General features: G+C 42.0%; 1 protein-coding gene across 1 annotated transcript; it reads left to right on the top strand.

Annotated features, from left to right (window-relative positions):
• Positions 1–256: 256 nt before the first annotated feature.
• On the top strand, positions 257–11,785 carry LOC115135832 (diacylglycerol O-acyltransferase 2-like). Its single transcript, XM_029670954.2, has 8 exons — positions 257–839; positions 1,241–1,331; positions 1,787–1,894; positions 2,060–2,130; positions 2,251–2,455; positions 2,663–2,837; positions 8,360–8,544; positions 8,910–11,785. Exons 1-8 carry the CDS (start codon positions 828–830, stop codon positions 9,062–9,064), a joined length of 1,002 nt encoding a protein of 333 aa, XP_029526814.1. The 5' UTR covers positions 257–827; the 3' UTR covers positions 9,065–11,785.
• The last annotated feature ends 8,880 nt before the right edge of the window (positions 11,786–20,665 follow it).

Here is a 20,665-nt window from a genome sequence, read left to right as displayed (position 1 = left end):
CAACATATTGAACGCCAACCGCATTTAAACCACACAGAAGAAGAAGCTAGGCTGCTGTCTATCGTTTGACCAAATACTTTTTATAGCTAAACCAAGATAGACCACAGCCCGTCGTTTCTATTGGGAACAAATTAGTCATAGTGGGCAGAACATGTAAGGAGGTGGGCAGAACCAAGCACAAGTTGGCAGGTCCTATTGGCGCGTTCTAACAGACCTCTGCATATTTCCGTTAGGGAACGTCTGCTCTGTGAAGTGTGCGGGTGCAAAAACCCAATTGGCCTTTGCACTCCTTCTAAACAATGCAATTTTTTTTAATCTTTGGGGGAAAGTCTAAACGTTGTTGGCTCTGTTCGTAACAGATTATAGTGTTTGGAAAAATTCTGCAGATTGTTGGACAAAATCAATGCAACGTCATCACTACCATATTTATTATTGAGTGGAAACGCCAAGCGGATGCTTCATCTTTATACATCCAGTGAAATATCTGTCTCATTGTTCTATCTGCGTTTCGACTGTTGATCCGGAAACTCACTGAGGGACATACTCTTCCGCTCCGAGATTTGTACTAGTAAATAGATGATATTGAGTTACTATTAAAGATAATGGTATTGTTAATATAGTAACTTGTTATACTGTCAATGGTTCAACATATTAGACACACTAACAATAGCTCGTTAGTGTGTCAAAGTGTTGGGGGAGTGGAAGTGATCGTTATTTCCCATATATGCAACTTGAACTGTGATCGAAGTAGCCTACGTCCATGCGGGGTATAACGTTAGGTCTGCTAGGCTACTCCGGACAGTTGCTCTGTGAACAATTTAGGGGAAATGACAGGAAAGGTAACAGGAATCAAATCCTTTTCCTATTAAATGTAATTTAATCAGTTTGCCAAAATGCATTTGTTTGTCTAGATTGTCAAGTAAACTTTTTGGTGGATTATCGATGTTACATTTAATACATTGCCCTGATCTTTTGATTGATATTCCGTAGGCTAGACATAATGATATATTGATGCACAGACATTAGTGCTATCGCCAATGTTAAGGTCACAAGTAAAATTGAATTTAGATTAGTGATGTAGACAATACCACTGCATTTGATTTATCATCTCAAGTCTCCAAGTGTAGTAGCCTAGCCTAAAGGCCTACAGGTCCCCAAGACAATCTCATTTGAAACACAAATTGCTGACAGAGATGGGAATGCCTGATCATATTGAACTATATCACTTTTTGCTCTTTAGGTTGAAGGGATGAAGCAGAAAAAGACTAAATTGAAGGATTTCCTCGAGAATATCAGTGTGCTGCAATGGATACTGACCTTCCTCTTATTAGGTGAGACCCCATGTTTACATGTATCTGTGCTTGTACATTTGTGTGTGAGAGAGAAACATGCATTTTAATTCAATGTTTTTAACCATTATTTAACTAGGCAAGTCAGTTAAGAACAACTTCTTATTTACAATGACTGCCTACACTGACCTAAACCAGACAATGCTGTGGTGAACTAGGCAAGTCAGTTAAGAACAACTTCTTATTTACAATGACTGCCTACACCGACCTAACCCAGACAATGCTGCGCCAATTGTTCACCGCCCTATGGGACTTCCAATCACAGCCGGATGTGATACAGCCTGGAATCAACCTGGGTCTGTAGTGACGTCTCTAGCACTTAGATGCAGTGCCTTGCGCCACTCGGGAGCCCTTATGCTGACTGGCATTGAGCAAAATGTATGTGTCATATTTTGCATCCCTCTCTGTGGACCCACTCACCATTCCCTATTCCTCAGGTCTGGCTTGTATTGGGTTGATGGTGTACCTTATGTTTACCTCTCTGTGGCCACTGCCTACTCTCTACTTCATATGGCAGTTGAAGGACTGGCACACACCTGAAAGAGGTACTGGCATACTGAATGTTGCCCTGAATCCCTCAATGTTGTGTATTTTTCAAGTGATACTAATCTCTTTTAAGGTCTCTTTTAACTCAAGTAAACAAAAAAATGAATTCCTGAATGTGTGTAACTTAATTTGCTTGTGTGAAAGTTCTGCTCTGTCACCACCAGGGGGCAGGAGAACTGCATTTGTGAGAAACTGGAAAATGTGGAAACATGTAAGGGACTACTTCCCAATGAAGGTATGTTGATGATGACAAGCTTTGTAAATTGACTGGAATTATTATTATTTTTTGTCTTAATCATTTTAAACACCCTGCTTCTCTCTCCCAATCTGTATCTCTCTCCCTGCCTTTGTTCAGTTGGTGAAGACAGCGGAGTTGAATCCAAACAAGAACTACATCTTAGGGTGTCATCCTCATGGGGTCATGAGTATGGGAGCCTTTACCTCTTTCAGCACTGAGGCCTGTGGCTTTATGGACCTCTTCCCTGGGGTGCGCTCCTGCCTCTGCATACTAGGTGGCATCTTCAAGGTCCCCCTCTACAGGGAATATGCCATGGCCACAGGTATATATGGCTTCCAGGGAAGTTTAGCTCTCTGGAAGCTGTAGTAGTGGATATTGTCAGGAGATGTAAATGTTTTCTGTGAGGAAAAGGGATGTTGTGGTGTTGCCAATCAATCACCATGAATTCCCCCCTTAATGTAACACAATATCCTACTCTCCTGTTCAATAAATTACTCTGTCTGTCTCTGTCTGTTATTCCTCTCATCAGGTTGTTATCCAGTCAGCAAGCCCAGTCTAGAGCACCTTCTGTCTAAAAGTGGGAAAGGCAATGCGGTAGTGATTGTGATAGGGGGCGCTACTGAGTCTCTGCTGAGTCTGCCTGGGGTCAATACTGTGTATATGAAGCAGAGGAAAGGCTTCGTCCGGGTGGCCCTGGAGTTTGGGTGAGTTATCTATCTTATCACTCACACTGATGCAGACTACTGCCAATCTAGTAAGGCCAACCTTACTTTGCTACCTGACACCTTTACAGTTTTTTTACTTTTTAATTACCGTTTATTTTTGGATTTTCCCTCACTCAACTTTTTTTCATTCAACTTTTTCACTCCGGACGCTTTATCTGGACATGGTTCGTCAGGACCTCCAACAGTCGAAGCTAAGTAGTAACATTAACATGATGCCTTCTAATTGCAGTTGCTGTACTCATAATATACAGGAGAACGATACCTTAGGCGAGGATAGCTGTGCTACAAGTCAGCTTCAGACGCAATCGTTAGGCAATGGTAATTTCAGTGTAGGAAAGGATGAAACAGCTTCTGTGCCACCAGTAAGTACAAATAGCAACGTTAGTATAAATCCCCTTGCACGGTCCCCGCAGCCGGACAACATTCTCATGGTTTCTGGAGGGAAATGCTGTAGGAGTGCTCAACCGGTGTCGCTCATTCAGCCGACAAACTTTCAACTGGTTTTCCCCATTAACCTTTTATAACTAGGGGGCAGTATTTTCATTTTTGTATAAAAAACGTTCCCGTTTAAAACAGGATATTTTGTCACGACAAGATGCTCGACTATGCATATAATTGACAGCTTTGGATAGAAAACACTCTGACGTTTCCAAAACTGCAAAGATATTGTCTGTGAGTGCAACAGAACTGATGTTACAGGCGAAACCCAGATAAAAATCCAACCAGGAAGTGCCCCATTTTTTGAAAGCCCTCCATGCCAATGACTCCTTATATGGCTGTGAATGAGCTACGAATGAGCTTACGCTTTCTACGTATTCCCCAAGGTGTCTACAGCATTGTGACGTCTTTTTACGCATTTATGTTGAAGAATAGCCGTAAGGGACCACATTTAGCAAGTGGTCACATGACGGCTCCCGCAGAAAATCTTGCGTACACAAGTAGCCATTTTTCAAATCGCTTCTTATGAGAAACCAATTGTCCCGACAGCTATTCGATAAAATAGCCATGTGGAAAACACCTTGAGGATTGATTCTAAACAACGTTATCCATGTTTCTGTCGCTATTATGGAGCTAATTTGGAAAAAAGTTTGGCGTTGTAGTGACTGCATTTTCCGGTCGATTTCTCAGCCAAACGTGAAGAACAAACGGAGCTATTTCGCCTACAAAAATCTTTTTGGAAAAAGGGAACATTTGCTATCTAACTGGGAGTCTCCTGAGTGAAAACATCCAAAGTTTTTCAAAGGTAAATGATTTAATTTGATTGCTTTTCTTATTTTCGTGAAAATGTTGCCTGCTGGTAGCAGAGCCTAGCCATAGCATTATGCCATGATAAACTTACACAAATGCTTGTCTAGCGTTGGCTGTAAAGCATATTTTGAAAATCTGAGATGACAGTGTGATTAACAAAATGCTAAGCTGTGTCTCAATATATTTCATTTGTGATTTTCATGAATAGGAAGATTGTCTAGGAAGATTTATGTCCGCTGCGTTATGCTAATTAGTTTGAGGCTACGTTACGCTCCCCGCATGCGGGTTTGAGAGTCATGAGAAGTTTAAGCAGCGAGTCAGAGTCAGAGGCGGAGCCTTCTCTTGTCTCTACTCCTCCCGTTACGGGGTCTGAGACGCCGAAGCTTCCCACCATTAGCTCTGACAAATTGAAAACTCTAGTCATTGGCGACTCCATTACCCGCAGTATTAGACTTAAAACGAATCATCCAGCGATCATACACTGTTTACCAGGGGGCAGGGCTACCGACGTTAAGGCTAATCTGAAGATGGTGCTGGCTAAAGCTAAAACTGGCGAGTATAGAGATATTGTTATCCACGTCGGCACCAACAATGTTAGGATGAAACGGTCAGAGATCACCAAGCGCAACATAGCTTCAGCGTGTAAATCAGCTAGAAAGATGTGTCGGCATCGAGTAATTGTCTCTGGCCCCCTCCCAGTCAGGGGGAGTGATGAGCTCTACAGCAGAGTCTCACAACTCAATCGCTTGTTGAAAACTGTTTTCTGCCCTCCAAAAAGATAGAAATGTAGATAATTGTCCCTCTTTCTGGGACTCACCCACAAACAGGACCAAGCCTGGCCTGCTGAGGAGTGATGGACTCCATCCTAGCTGGAGGGGTGCTCATCTTATCTACCAACATAGACAGGGCTCTAACTCCTAGCTCCACAATGAAATAGGGTGCAGGCCAGGCAGCAGGTTGTTAGCCAGCCTGCCAGCTTAGTGGAGTCTGCCACTAGCACAGTCCGTGTAGTCAGCTCAGCTATCCCCATTGAGACCGTGTCTGTGCCTCGACCTTGGTTGGGCAAAACTAAACATGGCGGTGTTCGCCTTAGTAATCTCACTAGGATAAAGACCTCCATTCCTATTATTATTGAAAGAGATCGTGATACCTCACATCTCAAAATAGGGCTACTTAATGTTAAATCCCTTACTTCAAAGGCAATTATAGTCAATGAACTAACCACTGATCATCTTGATGTGATTGGCCTGACTGAAACATGGCTTAAGCCTGATGAGCCATCATCAACTCAGTGGGTTTTGTCCAACATGTCTCTGGACCTACTCACTGTCAGTCATACTCTGTACCTAGTTTTGTCCCATGGAATAAATGTTGTGGATCTTAATGTTTTTCCTCATAATCCTGGGCTATTGGACCACCATTTTATTACGTTTGCAATTGCAACAAATAATCTGCTCAGACTCCAACCAAGGAGCATCAAAGGTTGTGCTTTAAATTCACAGGCAACATAAAGATTCCTTGATGCCCTTCAAGATTCCCTCTGCCTACCCAAGGACGTCAGAGGACAAAAATCAGTTAACCGCCTAACTGAGGAACTCCATTTAACCTTGCGCAATACCCTAGATGCAGTTGTACCCCTAAAAACTAAAAACATTTCTCATAAGAAACTAGCTCCCTGGTATACAGAAAATACACGCGCTCTGAAGCAAGCTTCCAGAAAATTGGAACGGAAATGGCGCCACACCAAACTGGAAGTCTTCTGACTAGCTTGGAAAGACAGTACCGTGCAGTATCGAAGAGCCCTCACTGCTGCTCGATCATCCTATTTTTCCAACTTAATTGAGGAAAATAAGAACAATCCAAAATGTACTTTTTGATACTGTCGCAAAGCTAACTAAAAGGCAGCATCCCCCAAATGAGGATGGCTTTCACTTCAGCAGTAATAAATTCATGGACTTCTTTGAGGAAAAGATCATGATTATTAGGAAGGACATGACGGACTCCTCTTTAAATCTGCGTATTCCTTCAAAGCTCAGTTGTCCTGAGTCTGCACAACTCTGCCAGGACCTAGGATCAAGAGAGACACAAGTGTTTTTTTAGTACTATATCAATGATGAAATGAAAATAATCATGGCCTCTAAACCTTCAAGCTGCATACTGGACCCTATTCCAACTAAACTACTGAAAGAGCTGCTTCCTGTGCTTGGCATAATAAATGACTATCTATCCACTGGATGTGTACCAAACTGTGCACCAAACTCACTAAAAGTGGCAGTAATAAAGCCTCTCTTGAAAAAGCCAAACCTTGACCCAGAAAATATAAACTTATCGGCCTATATCGAATCTTCCATTCCTCTTAAAAATGTTAGAAAAGGCTGTTGCGCAGCAACTCCCTGCCTTCCTGAAGACAAACAATGTATACAAAATGCTTCAGTCTGGTTTTAGACCCCATCATAGCACTGAGACTGCACTTGTGAAGGTGGTAAATTACCTTTTAATGGCATCAGACCGAGGCTCTGCATCTGTCCTCGTGCTCCTAGACCTTAGTGCTGCTTTTGATACCATCGATCACCACATTCTTTTGGAGAGATTGGAAACCCAAATTGGTCTACACGGACAAGTTCTGGCCTGGTTTAGATCTTATCTGTCAAAGATATCAGTTTGTCTTTGTGAATGGTTTGTCCTCTGACAAATCAACTGTAAATTTCGGTGTTCCTCAAGGTTCTGTTTTAGGACCACTATTGTTTTCACTATATATTTTACCTCTTGGATGTCATTCGAAAACATAACATTAACTTTCACTGCTATGCAGATGACACACAGCTGTACATTTCAATGAAACATGGTGAAGCCCCAAAATTGCCCTCGCTAGAAGCCTGTGTTTCAGACATAAGGAAGTGGATGGCTGCAAACATTCTACTTTTAAATTCTGACAAAACAGAGATGCTTGTTCTAGGTCCCAAGAAATAAAGATCTTCTGTTGAATCTGACAATTAATCTTAATGGTCGTACAGTCATCTCAAATAAAACTGTGAAGGACCTCTGCGTTACTCTGGACCCTGATCTCTCTTTTGATGAACATATCAAGACTGTTTCAAGGACAGCTCTTTTTTCCAGCTACGTAACATTGCAAAAATCAAACTTTCTGTCAAAATGATGCAGAAAAATTAATCCATGCTTTTGTTACTTCTAGGTTTGACTACTGCAATGCTCTACTTTCCGGCTACCCGGATAAAGCACAAAATAAACTTCAGTTAGTGCTAAATACAGCTGCTAGAATCCAAAAAATGTATCATATTACTCCAGTGCTAGCCTCCCTTCACTGGCTTCCTGTCAAGGCAAGGGCTGATTTCAAGGTTTTACTGATAACCTACAAAGCATTACATGGGCTTGCTCCTACCTATCAGATTTGGTCCTGCCGTACATACCTACACGTACGTTACGGTCACAAGACGCAGGCCTCCTAATTGTCCCTAGAATTTCTAAGCAAACAGCTGGAGGCAGGGTTTTCTCCTATAGAGCTCCATTTTTATGGAATGGTCTGCCTACCCATGTGAGATGCAAACTCGGTCTCAACCTTTAAGTCTTTACTGAAGACTCATCTCTTCAGTGGGTCATATGATTCAGTGGGTTTTTAGCCCTTGGACTATGCCTCAGAACTACCTGGCATGATGACTCCTTGCTGTCCCCAGTCCACCTGGCCGTGCTGCTGCTCCAGTTTCAACTGTTCTGCCTGCGGCTATGGACTCCTGATCTGTTCACCGGACGTGCTACCTGTCCCAGACCTATTATTTGACCATGCTGGTCATTTATGAACATCTTGGTCATGTTCTGTTATAATCTCCACCCGGGCACAGCCAGAATAGGACTGGCCAACCCTCATAGCCTGGTTCCTCCCTAGGTTTTGGCCTTTCTAGGGAGTTTTCCTAGCCAACGTGCTTCAACACCTGCATTGCTTGCTGTTTGGGGTTTTAGGTTGGGTTTCTGTACAGCACTTTGAGATATCAGCTGATGTACGAAGGGCTATATAAATACATTTGATTTGATTTATGGATGGACCAGTAGTGAGATGCCACGAATGCACAAGAAAGCAGTGTTGTAGTTATAAAAAAAAAATACAACCATACATCACATAGCTACATCATTGATCCACTGAATTGACTGGCTAACTGTGTTTTAAGAATGACGTTTTTTGTACTTTTATTAGATAACGACCCAGTGGGTCAGTTCTCATCTCTCTCGTTGTTCCTCAGGGCTGACCTGGTGCCTGTCTACTCGTATGGGGAGAACAATATCTTCCGCCAGGTGATCTTCACAGAGGACAGTGTGGGCTGGAGGTTGCAGCAACTCTTTAAGAAGCTCATGGGCTTTGCCCCCTGTCTGTTCGTGGGTGAATGCTGGTTCTGGATGCCTTACCACTGCCCTGTTACCACTGTCGGTCAGTGACTATGTCAATGAAATGCCTTGCTTAATTTACTGATTAACTTATCATTTTGAAAATGCACAGCGTTGTCTTATGATCTACAATCACTTCCAGAGTCGCCATCGGTTACTGAGGTATAGCTTTTTTCTGTTATACAGTAGTTTGCAAAAGTAGTGACTTCAAGTGTTTTAGTAACTTTTAGTGAGTTTTAAAGTCACTTTAGTAATTCACTAGATTAGAAAACCGCTTTGAGTGACTGATTATAGAACGCAGCTTGTGTAGCTTTGAACAAATGCTCTCTCTTTGTGATACTTAACACTATGTTGCTGTGCATACCGTATCTCACTCTGCTCCACCCATTTTTGTGTATTCCTCTCCAGTGGGTAGTCCTATCCCAGTGCCAAAGCGGCCTTCCCCCACTCAGGAGGAAGTGGATCACTACCATGGCCTCTACATGGAGGCCCTGGCCAAGCTCTTCCATGGACACAAGGCCAGCTGTGGACTCTCAGACAGCCACGAGCTGCGCATCATATAGGCCAATCATTTAGACTGCTCCCACAAGGACTATGTGAATGACGAGAGTTGTCATGGTGTCTTTCTGTCAGATACTGTAGCCAACCTCCACAGTGAGACTACTTGAATGACCATATTCCAACTCAGGATCCAGCGATGTCTCAATCATTGATCCCTGGATCCACTAAGCTGCCTGGCTAATAACTTTGGACTGTATTTGCTGTAAGGGAACAGTGCATGTGCTTTAATGTACCAATAATTTTGAGGCAAGCCGAAGTCGGTAACCCCTTGGTCGGTAGTCAACAGTAGGATTCTTCAGTAAAATCTTTGTTGTCATTCAGCAAGAGGCGACTCATTTTCATGCACATTTTTTCATTGAGAAATACTGCACCAAACATGTCAAATGCGTGACTAAGATCTCCTCTGCAAAAACGTCAAAATTAATGACAGATTTCTTGAGTCATCTTAGATGAATTCTGACTATTTTGAGAAAGTGTATACTGGCTAGGACTTTGGCTAGCCAACCAGCCGAACTGAAGCATACTGACGCTTTCCCCTCGTCCAACATCCCACATCTCAATGTTATTACCCCCAAAAGCTGTTAAGTACAACACTCACACACACCACAACTCAACAACTTTTGGGGGTAATAATATTGATTGATACTGGCAAGATGCACAGTGCAACAGGTAGATATTATATTTTTAGTAGTTGTAATGTGTGTTATATATCCATCACAGACCATCGGTGGTGGTACAGGTTGCCATGGAGATGTATGGATGAGTGGAATGCCCTGCAGGAGTTGGAATGCCCTGCAGGAGTAAACCTGACAGCATGGTGCCTTCTAAAGGCCTCATTATGCTTCAGTTTGGGTGGCACCTTGGGTGTGCTCGCATACTCCATTGTTTGAAAAAAAAGTGGCATATGAGACGCTGTAGCCAATATATACTTTCTCAAAATAGTTCGAATTCATCTAAGATAACTGAAAAATTCTGTCATTAATGTTGACGTTTTTGCCAGAGGGATCTTAGTAACACAATTGTACATCTGAAAAAGAATGCACCAAACATCTTAGTTAATAAAAAAATGTGCATGAAAATGAGTCGTCTCTCATTAAATGACACAGACATTATTAAAGAATCCCTACTGTTGACCAATCACCGACGAAGGGGCGTAGACTTCAGCTCCGACCTTCGTCTCGCCTCCAGAAAAACATTTGTGTTCCCGAACAGCAGAAAAAAACCTTCACCGAAGTCCATAACGAACAAAAACGTCACAAAATGTTGTCTTAATTAATGCACAAACTCTACTAAACAGTTTCGGCTGGGAATCATGCTGACGCCTTTAAGATACTCTCCATTTCATAACAAACAGAGATTGATTGTGATTTAGGATTTATAAGGAAATACTGTGCATACACTTCTACATGAATGTGGATGCTACCATGATTACAGGTAGTCCTGAATGAATTGTGAATAATGAGGGAGAAAGTTAGAGACATAAATATCAGACACCTGTGAAAGGAGGGAGAGAGGGAGTCATTGCTAAATTATGAGTGGAGAAACTCTCACAAGTTCTACCCATCACAACACTAACAACATTCAACCAAAAGAGAAGAGACCAGGTACACCCTCTGCAGTGCCAGTGGTGTACCTGGTTTCATGTTGCGTGCCCAGGCAGCGGACACAGCAGTAGCGCGCCCCACAGGAATTGCAGGTGTAGGGAGACCGGAAGCCACACATGGCACAAAAGTGATGCTGGGGCAGTTTGGAGGGCTCGGCACAGGCAGTCGGGTCCCTCATTCCGACTCAGTTCCTATAGCGAGCAGCTGGAGATGAAAGGAAACAAGGATTGTGAAGAGAAGGAGCAAATGATTAAAGAGAGGGGAGGAACGCAGGGCCATATTTATGGACCTCACCTCTTCTTCCAGTAGAGCCAGGAATTTTTTTCTGAAATCTGAATTTGAAATAATCTCCTCGTGTCTTCTTCTTGCCTGAGGACATAAGTGGAGTGAGCCAGGAATGGACAGATCAGTGATTGCAAAACTTGTGTATTAGGTATCTCTGATCTGATTATGTTTGCTTTAGACTCGTGGCTGTCCTCAAACTGGGGGAGCGTCTTGGTCAGCTGGTTTAGGCTGGAATGAGGATCATCAATTGTCCTTTTCGAAGTGTCTTTAGCTGTCTGGTTAAAAGCCAATTTATGCTTCATCCAAAAATGTGGTCGGAGGCTTCGTATGGAGGTTGTGACGCCATTGTAGAGCCTCCTGAAGCATGCAGAGGCCAAATCAAGCTCCATGCACCTCTCAAATGTTGTAACAATGCAGCGGGCTCCGTATAGCTTCGCATTGACGTGATTGGTTGAAGCATGTTGTCTTCTTTTGACTCTATACTCCAAAAGTATGGATTTGAAATCAACTTTAATTATCTTCATCCATATTGGGTGAACCGTATAGAAATTACAGCACTTTTGGTACATAGTCCCCCCATTTTAGGGGAGCAAAAGTATTGGGACAAATTCACTTACCGGTATGTGTTTTAAAGTAGTAAGAAATGAGGTATTTGGTCCCATGGGAGCGGTTGGAACCCCAAGGGGTTATATGAAAACGTCACATCAAAATAAACAATATACAATACATAAGTACAAAAATAAAAAAGGTTTGTTAAAACAGATAACAAAACTTACTAATTATAAATGTATAAATGAATTGTAATCATGAAAATAATATATATGTTTTTGTTTATTTGGGTGTGTACATGTGAGTGTATTGACACCATATGGAGAAGATTACAGAGTAGTTTGGTTCATCAGGCTGACCCCAAGTCTTTGCTTGAAGTTATTGCGGGATGATGATGTTTTGGCAATGTGAAGATAAGAATTCCAGGGTATGGTACCTCCATGTCTGACAGTGACCTGGCAATGTGAAGATAAGAATTCCAGGGTATGGTACCTCCATGTCTGACAGCGACCTGGCAATGTGAAGATAAGAATTCCAGGGTATGGTACCTCCATGTCTGACAGCGACCTGGCAATGTGAAGATAAGAATTCCAGGGTATGGTACCTCCATGTCTGACAGCGACCTGGCAATGTGAAGATAAGAATTCCAGGGTATGGTACCTCCATGTCTGACAGCGACCTGGCAATGTGAAGATAAGAATTCCAGGGTATGGTACCTCAATGTCTGACAGCGACCTGGCAATGTGAAGATAAGAATTCCAGGGTATGGTACCTCCATGTCTGACAGCGACCTGGCAATGTGAAGATAAGAATTCCAGGGTATGGTACCTCCATGTCTGACAGCGACCTGGCAATGTGACGATAATAATTCCAGGGTATGGTACCTCCATGTCTGACAGCGACCTGGCAATGTGAAGATAAGAATTCCAGGGTATGGTACCTCCGTGTCTGACAGCGACCTGGCAATGTGAAGATAAGAATTCCAGGGTATGGTACCTCCGTGTCTGACAGTGACCTGGCAATGTGAAGATAAGAATTCCAGGGTATGGTACCTCCGTGTCTGACAGCGACCTGGCAATGTGAAGATAAGAATTCCAGGGTATGGTACCTCCATGTCTGACAGCGACCTGGCAATGTGAAGATAAGAATTCCAGGGTATGGTACCTCCGTGTCTGACAGCGACCTGGCAATGTGAAGATAAGAATTCCAGGGTATGGTACCTCCATGTCTGACAGCGACCTGGCAATGTGAAGATAAGAATTCCAGGGTATGGTACCTCCATGTCTGACAGCGACCTGGCAATGTGAAGATAAGAATTCCAGGGTATGGTACCTCCATGTCTGACAGCGACCTGGCAATGTGAGGTCTTGTGTTATTTTGGTGGATTTCAGAATTAACCTGGAAGAGTCAATTGAAGGGTTTAAGTAAACTGTCTGGGCTGTATAAATATTTGTAGATGGAAGTGCATAATTGGCGTACATTAATGTCATAAATAGACAACATATTGATCTTCTTAAACAGAGGTGCAGATGGTGCCAGATAATTACAGGTGGCCAGTCTTGAAAATGTATTTTAAATTGTACTGGAATTTTTTTAATGTTTGTGCTTTTCTAATGACTGTTTTCTGTGTTCATGAACAAATCCTCACTGTCAGTAGCTGCATTTTGACAGTACGTCCAGACCTTTGTTTTGAGAATGAAAGATATCTGTTTCAAGATCTCAGCTTAAGAGAGAAGACGCCTCGTGAGGTATTGGTCTGTCACATGTTATGAGCCAGTATTGGTCAGTCACATGAATGAAACAAAATGGTAATGATGAATTAATTATGCTAAATCATGGAAATATAACTTGTCTGTGTATATCCCTATTTAAGACAACTGCTGGGACTGCCCCGGCAGAGCTCCTGATTGACAGGTGTGCTATAGGGCATTGAGTTGGTTGGAACCTCTCCAGCGTGCTGATAATAAAGGATGATTCATCTAAGATTGACTTTGAGAGTCTCTGGTGGTAATTTCCACAACATGGTAGTGAATTTCCACGACAATTTGGCGTCACGAACTACATAAATGATTCTGCCTGCAGAGTTTTCCCAGTGGGGGTCTGCGAGGAAAACCGGTGGCCCATTTTATGAAGCGTGAGGGAAATTCTCATCTGACTGAAAGAGGACAAGAACCCGCCCAGATCAGACTCTTACTGTGAGCTGCGCAGGAGGAGACACATCATCTGCAAACAATTGAGGGATGTCAACTGATTTCAGTAAGTCAATTTAAAGGAATTTGTATAAAAATTATGTTTAAAATATAAACAGAGATGTAGAAGGATGGTACCACTAACCTACAAGATAACAGAAGGTGTTTTTGAATACCAGGTGTTATTTACACTTATGGGAAGTGGCAAGACTATAGAACCTATAGAGACCATAGCAATCTATTACTATATCAACTATTGACACAATGGATGCTGAGGGACTGTAGATGCTGAGGCACTATAGATGCTGTAGAGAACATAGATGCTATAGCTATAGGGACTATGGATACTCAGGGACTATAGATGCTCAGGGACTATGGATACTGTAGAGACTATGGCGACTGTAGAGACTATAGAGGAACTGCAGAAGATACATATGATGTGGAAGAAGGCTAGACCTAGTCTTAGAGAGAAGACTAGAGCGAGGGCAAGTAACAGTAGCACGCTCTACTGACAGCTGTCTGTAGGCATTTATAAGAGAAATGTGCACGTGGTCTGCAGCCACTGGTAGAGAATAGCATAAGGTGCACTCTGTGCTATTTTATATGTACAGTGAAGATATGATGCATAGGAGATAACGGCAGAGAATCGTTGAAGATGCTCATGGGGTAATAAGGGAGATTACAGAGTGTGTTTGGGAATTGTACTAAGTGAATGTGGATGTGAAAGTTGTGTATGGTTGTGTTAGTGAGGAAAAGACGTGTTAAGCTGATTAAAATTTGGATAATAAGCTGATTGATTGAAATTTGGATGTTCAGCTGATTGAAATGTGGATAAAAAGCTGACTGAACAGAGTGAATGAGAGCTGTCAGGGGACTAGCTCCAGTGGGAAAGAGGATTACTGATTCTGTGTGAGCTGAGTTTTCAGATCTATAACATTATCATGGGGTTCTGTCCACCACTGCCCATCGATCTACAGGTTGTGAGCACAGACAGGAGAATACCTATAACGTTATTAAGGGATTCTGTATGGAGATATGAAAGGAGAATATACTGAATATATTTCTGGACACCTAACCATGGCCCGGGACTGGAAGATGCTTGTCGATATTGGCCAGCAACTCATTTTTCCACCTGAGATTGCTTCTACCAACCTTAGGCCAGACATGGTACTCTGGTCCCCTTCACGAAAGGCTGTGTACATCATAGAGCTCACTGTCCCGTGGGAAAACTCTGTTGAAGAGGCCTACGAGCGTAAGAAACTGCGTTACACAGAGTTGGCAGCAGACGCAACTCAGCATGACTGGAATGCAAAAGTCTGGCCAGTTGAAGTGGGATGCAGAGGATTCGTGGCTTCTTCCACCATCAGGTTGCTGAAAGAACTTGGAATCCATGGACAGGCTCTGCGGCAGACCGTCAGAGCAGTTTCTCAAGCAGCTGAAAGAGGCAGCCAGTGGATCTGGATCAAACGAAAGGACCCTTGCTGGGCTATAACTTCATGACCCCCCACCTGAGAACCCAATTCAGATCCCTCCAACTTGAGGAGAGCATATGAGGTATGCGGTCAGCTGTATGGCTGGCTCAGGGAAGAGGACGCCCCTGCCTTGCATAGTCCCGTGGGACATCTTAATTGGGCATGGGACACAAGTCTTGATCACCCTTTAGCTGGCCACCTTTGATGAGGGTGTTTAGTGATTAAAGGCCGAAACACCCACTGATTTGAAGGCACATTACTGAGGATGAGTCCCAAAATTGACATCTTAACCCAGTCTAAGAAATAAACCTCCCATGCCACTCTGTCAACATCACGGCAAATCTCATGTGAGTGCATACCATCTATTGGCACAATGGACAGTTTTTAACATCTCGTCCCGGGTTTTATGATTCTGAATATGCTGTTAAATAGAACACTACTGTAGAGGAGGAATTTGTGATGTAGTACAAATGTATAATGGGTTACTAGAGATAAAGTAACATAATATTTGTATAATGGGTTACTAGAGATAAAGTAACATAATATTTGTATAATGGGTTACTAGAGATAAAGTAACATAATATTTGTATAATGGGTTACTAGAGATAAAGTAACATAATATTTGTATAATGGGTTACTAGAGATAAAGTAACATAATATTTGTATAATGGATTACTAGAGATAAAGTAACATAATATTTGTATAATGGGTTACTAGAGATAAAGTAACATAATATTTGTATAATGGGTTACTAGAGATAAAGTAACATAATATTTGTATAATGGGTTACTAGAGATAAAGTAACATAATATTTGTATAATGGGTTACTAGAGATAAAGTAACATAATATTTGTATAATGGGTTACTAGAGATAAAGTAACATAATATTTGTATAATGGGTTACTAGAGATAAAGTAACATAATATTTGTATAATGGGTTGCTAGAGATCTGATGAAGTGGCAATATAAATAATAATAATAATAATATACAACTTGCACACCCTCACGTAGACGTACGTAAGTGGTGTAAAAAGTATTCTGTTCAGAGTGGTCCCTTTATGGATCATATAATAAAGTTGAGGTTAAAGCATTGTACGGGACTTGACTTACCCCTAATCAATAAGACTATACACGCTTATGAGATTTCTTCCACCCTGGTAATACATTTTGAAATAAGCCCATTCCCTGTTAAATATAAAATAGAACCAATGATTTTCTGTATGCTAGGTAGAGACTTATTATGGACAGAGCATGCCATCTACAGGGGACTGATAGACAGTGCAACCCAGTTATTACATGTTGATGCCTCCAAAGCATTACATATGCATCTTAAAATAATAAACATTTAATAAATATTGAAGGAGAAAGTGAAAACAATGCCTTCCAATATGGAGAAAGTTATCATGTTTGTTTTGTTTTAAACCTTTCGATAGAGGGAAAAGCAGAATGTTGTTTGAGAGTGATCCGTCTGTTTAAGCAGTAGGGATTGATGTCCGGATGATCTCTGCATGTGTGGTTCCCACCATGAATCGTGGAGGAGGAGGTGTGATGGTGCTTTGCTGGTGACACTGTATGTGATTTATTTAGAATTTAAGCCACACTTAACCAGGATGGCTACAACAGCATTCTGCAGCGATACGCCATCCCATCTGGTTTGTGCTTAGTGGGACTATCATTTGTTTTCCAACAGGACAATGACCCAAAACATACCTCCAGGCTGTGTAAGGGCTATTTGACCAAGAAGAAGATTAATGGAGTGCTGCATCAGATCACCTGGCCTCCACAATCACCCGACCTCAACCCAATTGAGATGTTTGGGATGAGTTGGACCACAGAGTGAAGGAAAGGCCGCTAATAAGTGTTCAGCATGTGTGGCAACTTCTTCAAGACTGTTGGAAAAGCATTCGTCATGAAGCTGGTTGAGAAAATTCCAAGAGTGTGCAAAGTTGTCATCAAGGCAAAGGGAGGCAACTTTGAAGAACCTCAAATAAAAAATATTTTGTTTTTTAAACTTTTTTGGTTACTACATGATTCCATATGTGTTATTTCACAGTTTTGATGTCTTCGCTATTATTCTACAATGTAGAAAATAGTAAAAAATAAAGAACAACCCTTGAATGAGTAACTGTGTCCAAACTTTTGACTGGTACTGTACGTTAGAAGCTCAGTAATCAATGAAGACACTGATTTCATCAGAGGCACCAATCTCACCTTGACCTGCTGCTGATATCTTGAAGTTACCAATTACCTCCATCACCTCCATTATTACATCAGAAGGATCAAACTGAAGCAGAGAAGGGAAATGTCCCTTAATGTAATCCAAGGTATTTCCATCAGTTTTCTCTATTTTCTTTGACATAGAGGAACCCATTCACAAAAAAAGTTATTAAATTCACATGAAATAACATGAAATAAATGTATTGGTCACCGACACATATTTAGCAGATGTTATTGCGGGTGTAGCAAAATGCTTGTGTTCCTAGCTCCAACAGTGCAGTAGAAAAAACTTCTGGATAATAATGTAAGAAATAACACACAAAAAAACAAAACACTGCAAAATTGCTTAGGAGCTAGAAGCAGAGCTGCCGTTGTCTGTCGGCACCATCTTAGCAACTTATCATCAGGATCACTATAGGTCTTATTTTCAACAATACATTGAGATGGGATAATTGTAAATGCCTTTTTCTTATTCAAACAGTTGATTGATGATTTTCCAAGTTGATGTGATATTATTTAGGATTCTTGGAATTTGTTAGTAAATCTATATTTTTGGGGATATCTTAAGTAGGTGATTTAATTTGTTCTTATACATTCTGTAATTTGTAGAAATCAGGGGAGAGGACATTTGTGAGAAACTTTTTATACAACTTTGTTTTTAACTGAGGATGTTTTTGCGACCGGTTGCAAACCAAGGTTAACAGAACCCAACTGCTGCTTTCTTACGTGATTTAACTTAGCGAGAGCAGTGGTGAAATACAGAGTTGAAAGATGTGAGAAGTCTGGTAAGCAGACTCTACATCAGCCTGATTATATACATTGTCCCATGAAATATCATCCATTAACATCTTGAAGCCCTCACAATTAGTTTAGGTCAGAAATGTCAGTATAAAGTTAGGCACATTACTAAAATAATTTGTAAAAATATCAATAAGGGTGGCAGATGAATTGATCACTCTTGTGGGTTTATAGGTGAGGGGATACAGATATAAAGTATAAAGTATTTAAAAAGTCAGAGTCAATTATGGTATGAACCGTGTAGGAATTACAACCATTTTTATACATAGCCCCCCCCCATTTTAGGAGCTCAGGAGTAATTGCAAAAACAAACAATCACAAATTAAATTGTGAATTGTAATACTTGTTTGCAAATCCTTTGCAGTCAATGACTGCTTGAAGTCTGGAAACCATAGACATCGCCAGACGCTGGGTTTCTTCCCTGGTGAGATCATCCTACTCTGCATCTCACAAAAACATGGCATTTGGAACCAAAAATCTCAAATTTGGACTCGTCAGACCAAAGGACAGATTTCCACCGGTCTAATGTCCATTGCTCACGTTTCTTGGCCCAAGCAAGTCTCTTCTTATTGGTGTCCTTTAGTAGTGGTTTCTTTACAGCAATTTGACCATCAAGGCCTGATTCACAGTCTCCTCAATGAAGCATTTATTTGGGCTCCAATCTGAGGTGCCGTTAATGGCAGATTTCCGAGGCTCGTATCTCTAATTAACTTATCCTCTGCAGCAGAGGTAACTCTGGGTCTTCCTTTCCTGTTGTGGTCCTCATGAGAGCCAGTTTCATCATAGCGCTTGATGGTTTTTGCAACTTCACTAATCTTTGGGGGGTTACTACATGATTCCTTGTGTTATTTCATAGTTTTGATGTCTTCACTATTATTCTACAAAGTAGAAAAATAGTAAAAATTAAGATAAACGCTTCAATGAGTAGGTTTTGTGGGAGAAAGATGTACATATAGGGAGGAACATAATACTGTAACACAAGAGAAAGATACACTTAGAGTGTATTTGCCATTCTGGTAAATGCATTGTCTATTGTATAGGGCAGGAGGCCAGAGTAAGGCCATGAGAGCATAGGACAGCTGGACAAACCAAGGTCAGAGGGACATACAAAGGAAGGGGTCAGCCAAATGACCAACTGATGGACTATAGACATAGGCCATATATTTTTAGGACATGAAGATGCTGAAGGAATGTCAGAAGAGACACATAGTCTACGAGTCCTAATAAGGACAGACATACCAAAGAACACACCAGGCTGAACGTAAGGGGGCCCATAGCATAAGATGGGCATGTATTATTTTTGGGACATGAAGAGGTCCTGTCACCATTAGAACTTGACTGAAAGCCGATATGGGCGTTATCGAGCTGAACAAGCAGGATGCACAGATTGGGATATAATGGTGGCAGATGGACTGAGGGAAGTAACTTCATTTGCATGTGGGATGGACTCATATGTTGTATGTGTATAAATCAGAGCCAGTGCTCTGGACAAGTGTGTGTTCCGCGGACCATCTAGGCTTCTGATATGTTTGTATTAAAAGCCTATATTGAATTCACAAGTTCTTGTAAGTTTTACATTTTGTTAAGATTCTCCACGACAGTGTCCAAACTTTTGATTGTGTGTGTATGTATATATACACTGCTCAAAAAATAAAGGGAACACTAAAATAACACAGCCTAGATCTGAAGGAATTAAATATTCTTATTAAATACTTTTTTCTTTACATAGTTGAATGTGCTGACAACAAAATCACACAAAAATGATCAATGGAAATCAAATTTATCAACCCATGGAGGTTGATTCAGGTCTGGGGAACGGGCGGGCCAGTTCATAGCATAAATGCATTCCTCTTGCAGGAACTGCTGACACACTCCAGCCACATGAGGTCTAGCATTGTCTTGCATTAGGAGGAACCCAGGGCCAACCGCACCAGCATATGGTCTCAGGATCTCATCTCGGTACCTAATGGCAGTCAGGCTACCTCTGGTGAGCACATGGAGGGCTGTGCGGCCCCCTAAAGAAATGCCACCCCACACCATGACTGACCCACCGCCAAACCGGTCATGCTGGAGGATGTTGCAGGCAGCAGAACGTTCTCCACGGCGTCTCCAGACTGTCACGTCTGTCACATGTGCTCAGTGTGAACCTGCTTTCATCTGTGAAGAGCACAGGGCGCCTGTGGCGAATTTGCCAATCTTGGTGTTCTCTGGCAAATGCCAAACGTCCTGCACGGTGTTGGGCTGTAAGCACAACCCCCACCTGTGGACATCGGGCCCTCATACCACCCTCATGGAGTCTGTTTCTGACCGTTTGAGCAGACACATGCACATTTGTGGTCTGCTGGAGGTAATTTTGCAGGGCTCTGGCAGTGCTCCTCCTTGCACAAAGGCGGAGGTAGCGGTCCTGCTGCTGGGTTGTTGCCCTCCTACGGCCTTCTCCACGTCTCCTGATGTACTGGCCTGTCTCCCGGTAGCGCCTCCATGCTCTG

Source organism: Oncorhynchus nerka, linkage group LG10 (assembly GCF_034236695.1).
Source record: "Oncorhynchus nerka isolate Pitt River linkage group LG10, Oner_Uvic_2.0, whole genome shotgun sequence".
Classification (NCBI taxonomy): Eukaryota; Metazoa; Chordata; class Actinopteri; order Salmoniformes; family Salmonidae; genus Oncorhynchus; species Oncorhynchus nerka.
The sequence above is the reverse complement of the archived record's forward strand: the minus strand, read 5'-3'. Positions and strand labels throughout refer to the sequence as shown.

What these genes read in the sequence shown, in the direction of transcription:
- LOC115135832 (XM_029670954.2), top strand. An exon ending in CTGGCACACACCTGAAAGAG is followed by an intron (nt 1,895 to 2,059) that starts GTACTGGCATAC and finishes TGTCACCACCAG; the next exon opens with GGGGCAGGAGAACTGCATTT. An exon ending in GGAATATGCCATGGCCACAG is followed by an intron (nt 2,456 to 2,662) that starts GTATATATGGCT and finishes TCCTCTCATCAG; the next exon opens with GTTGTTATCCAGTCAGCAAG.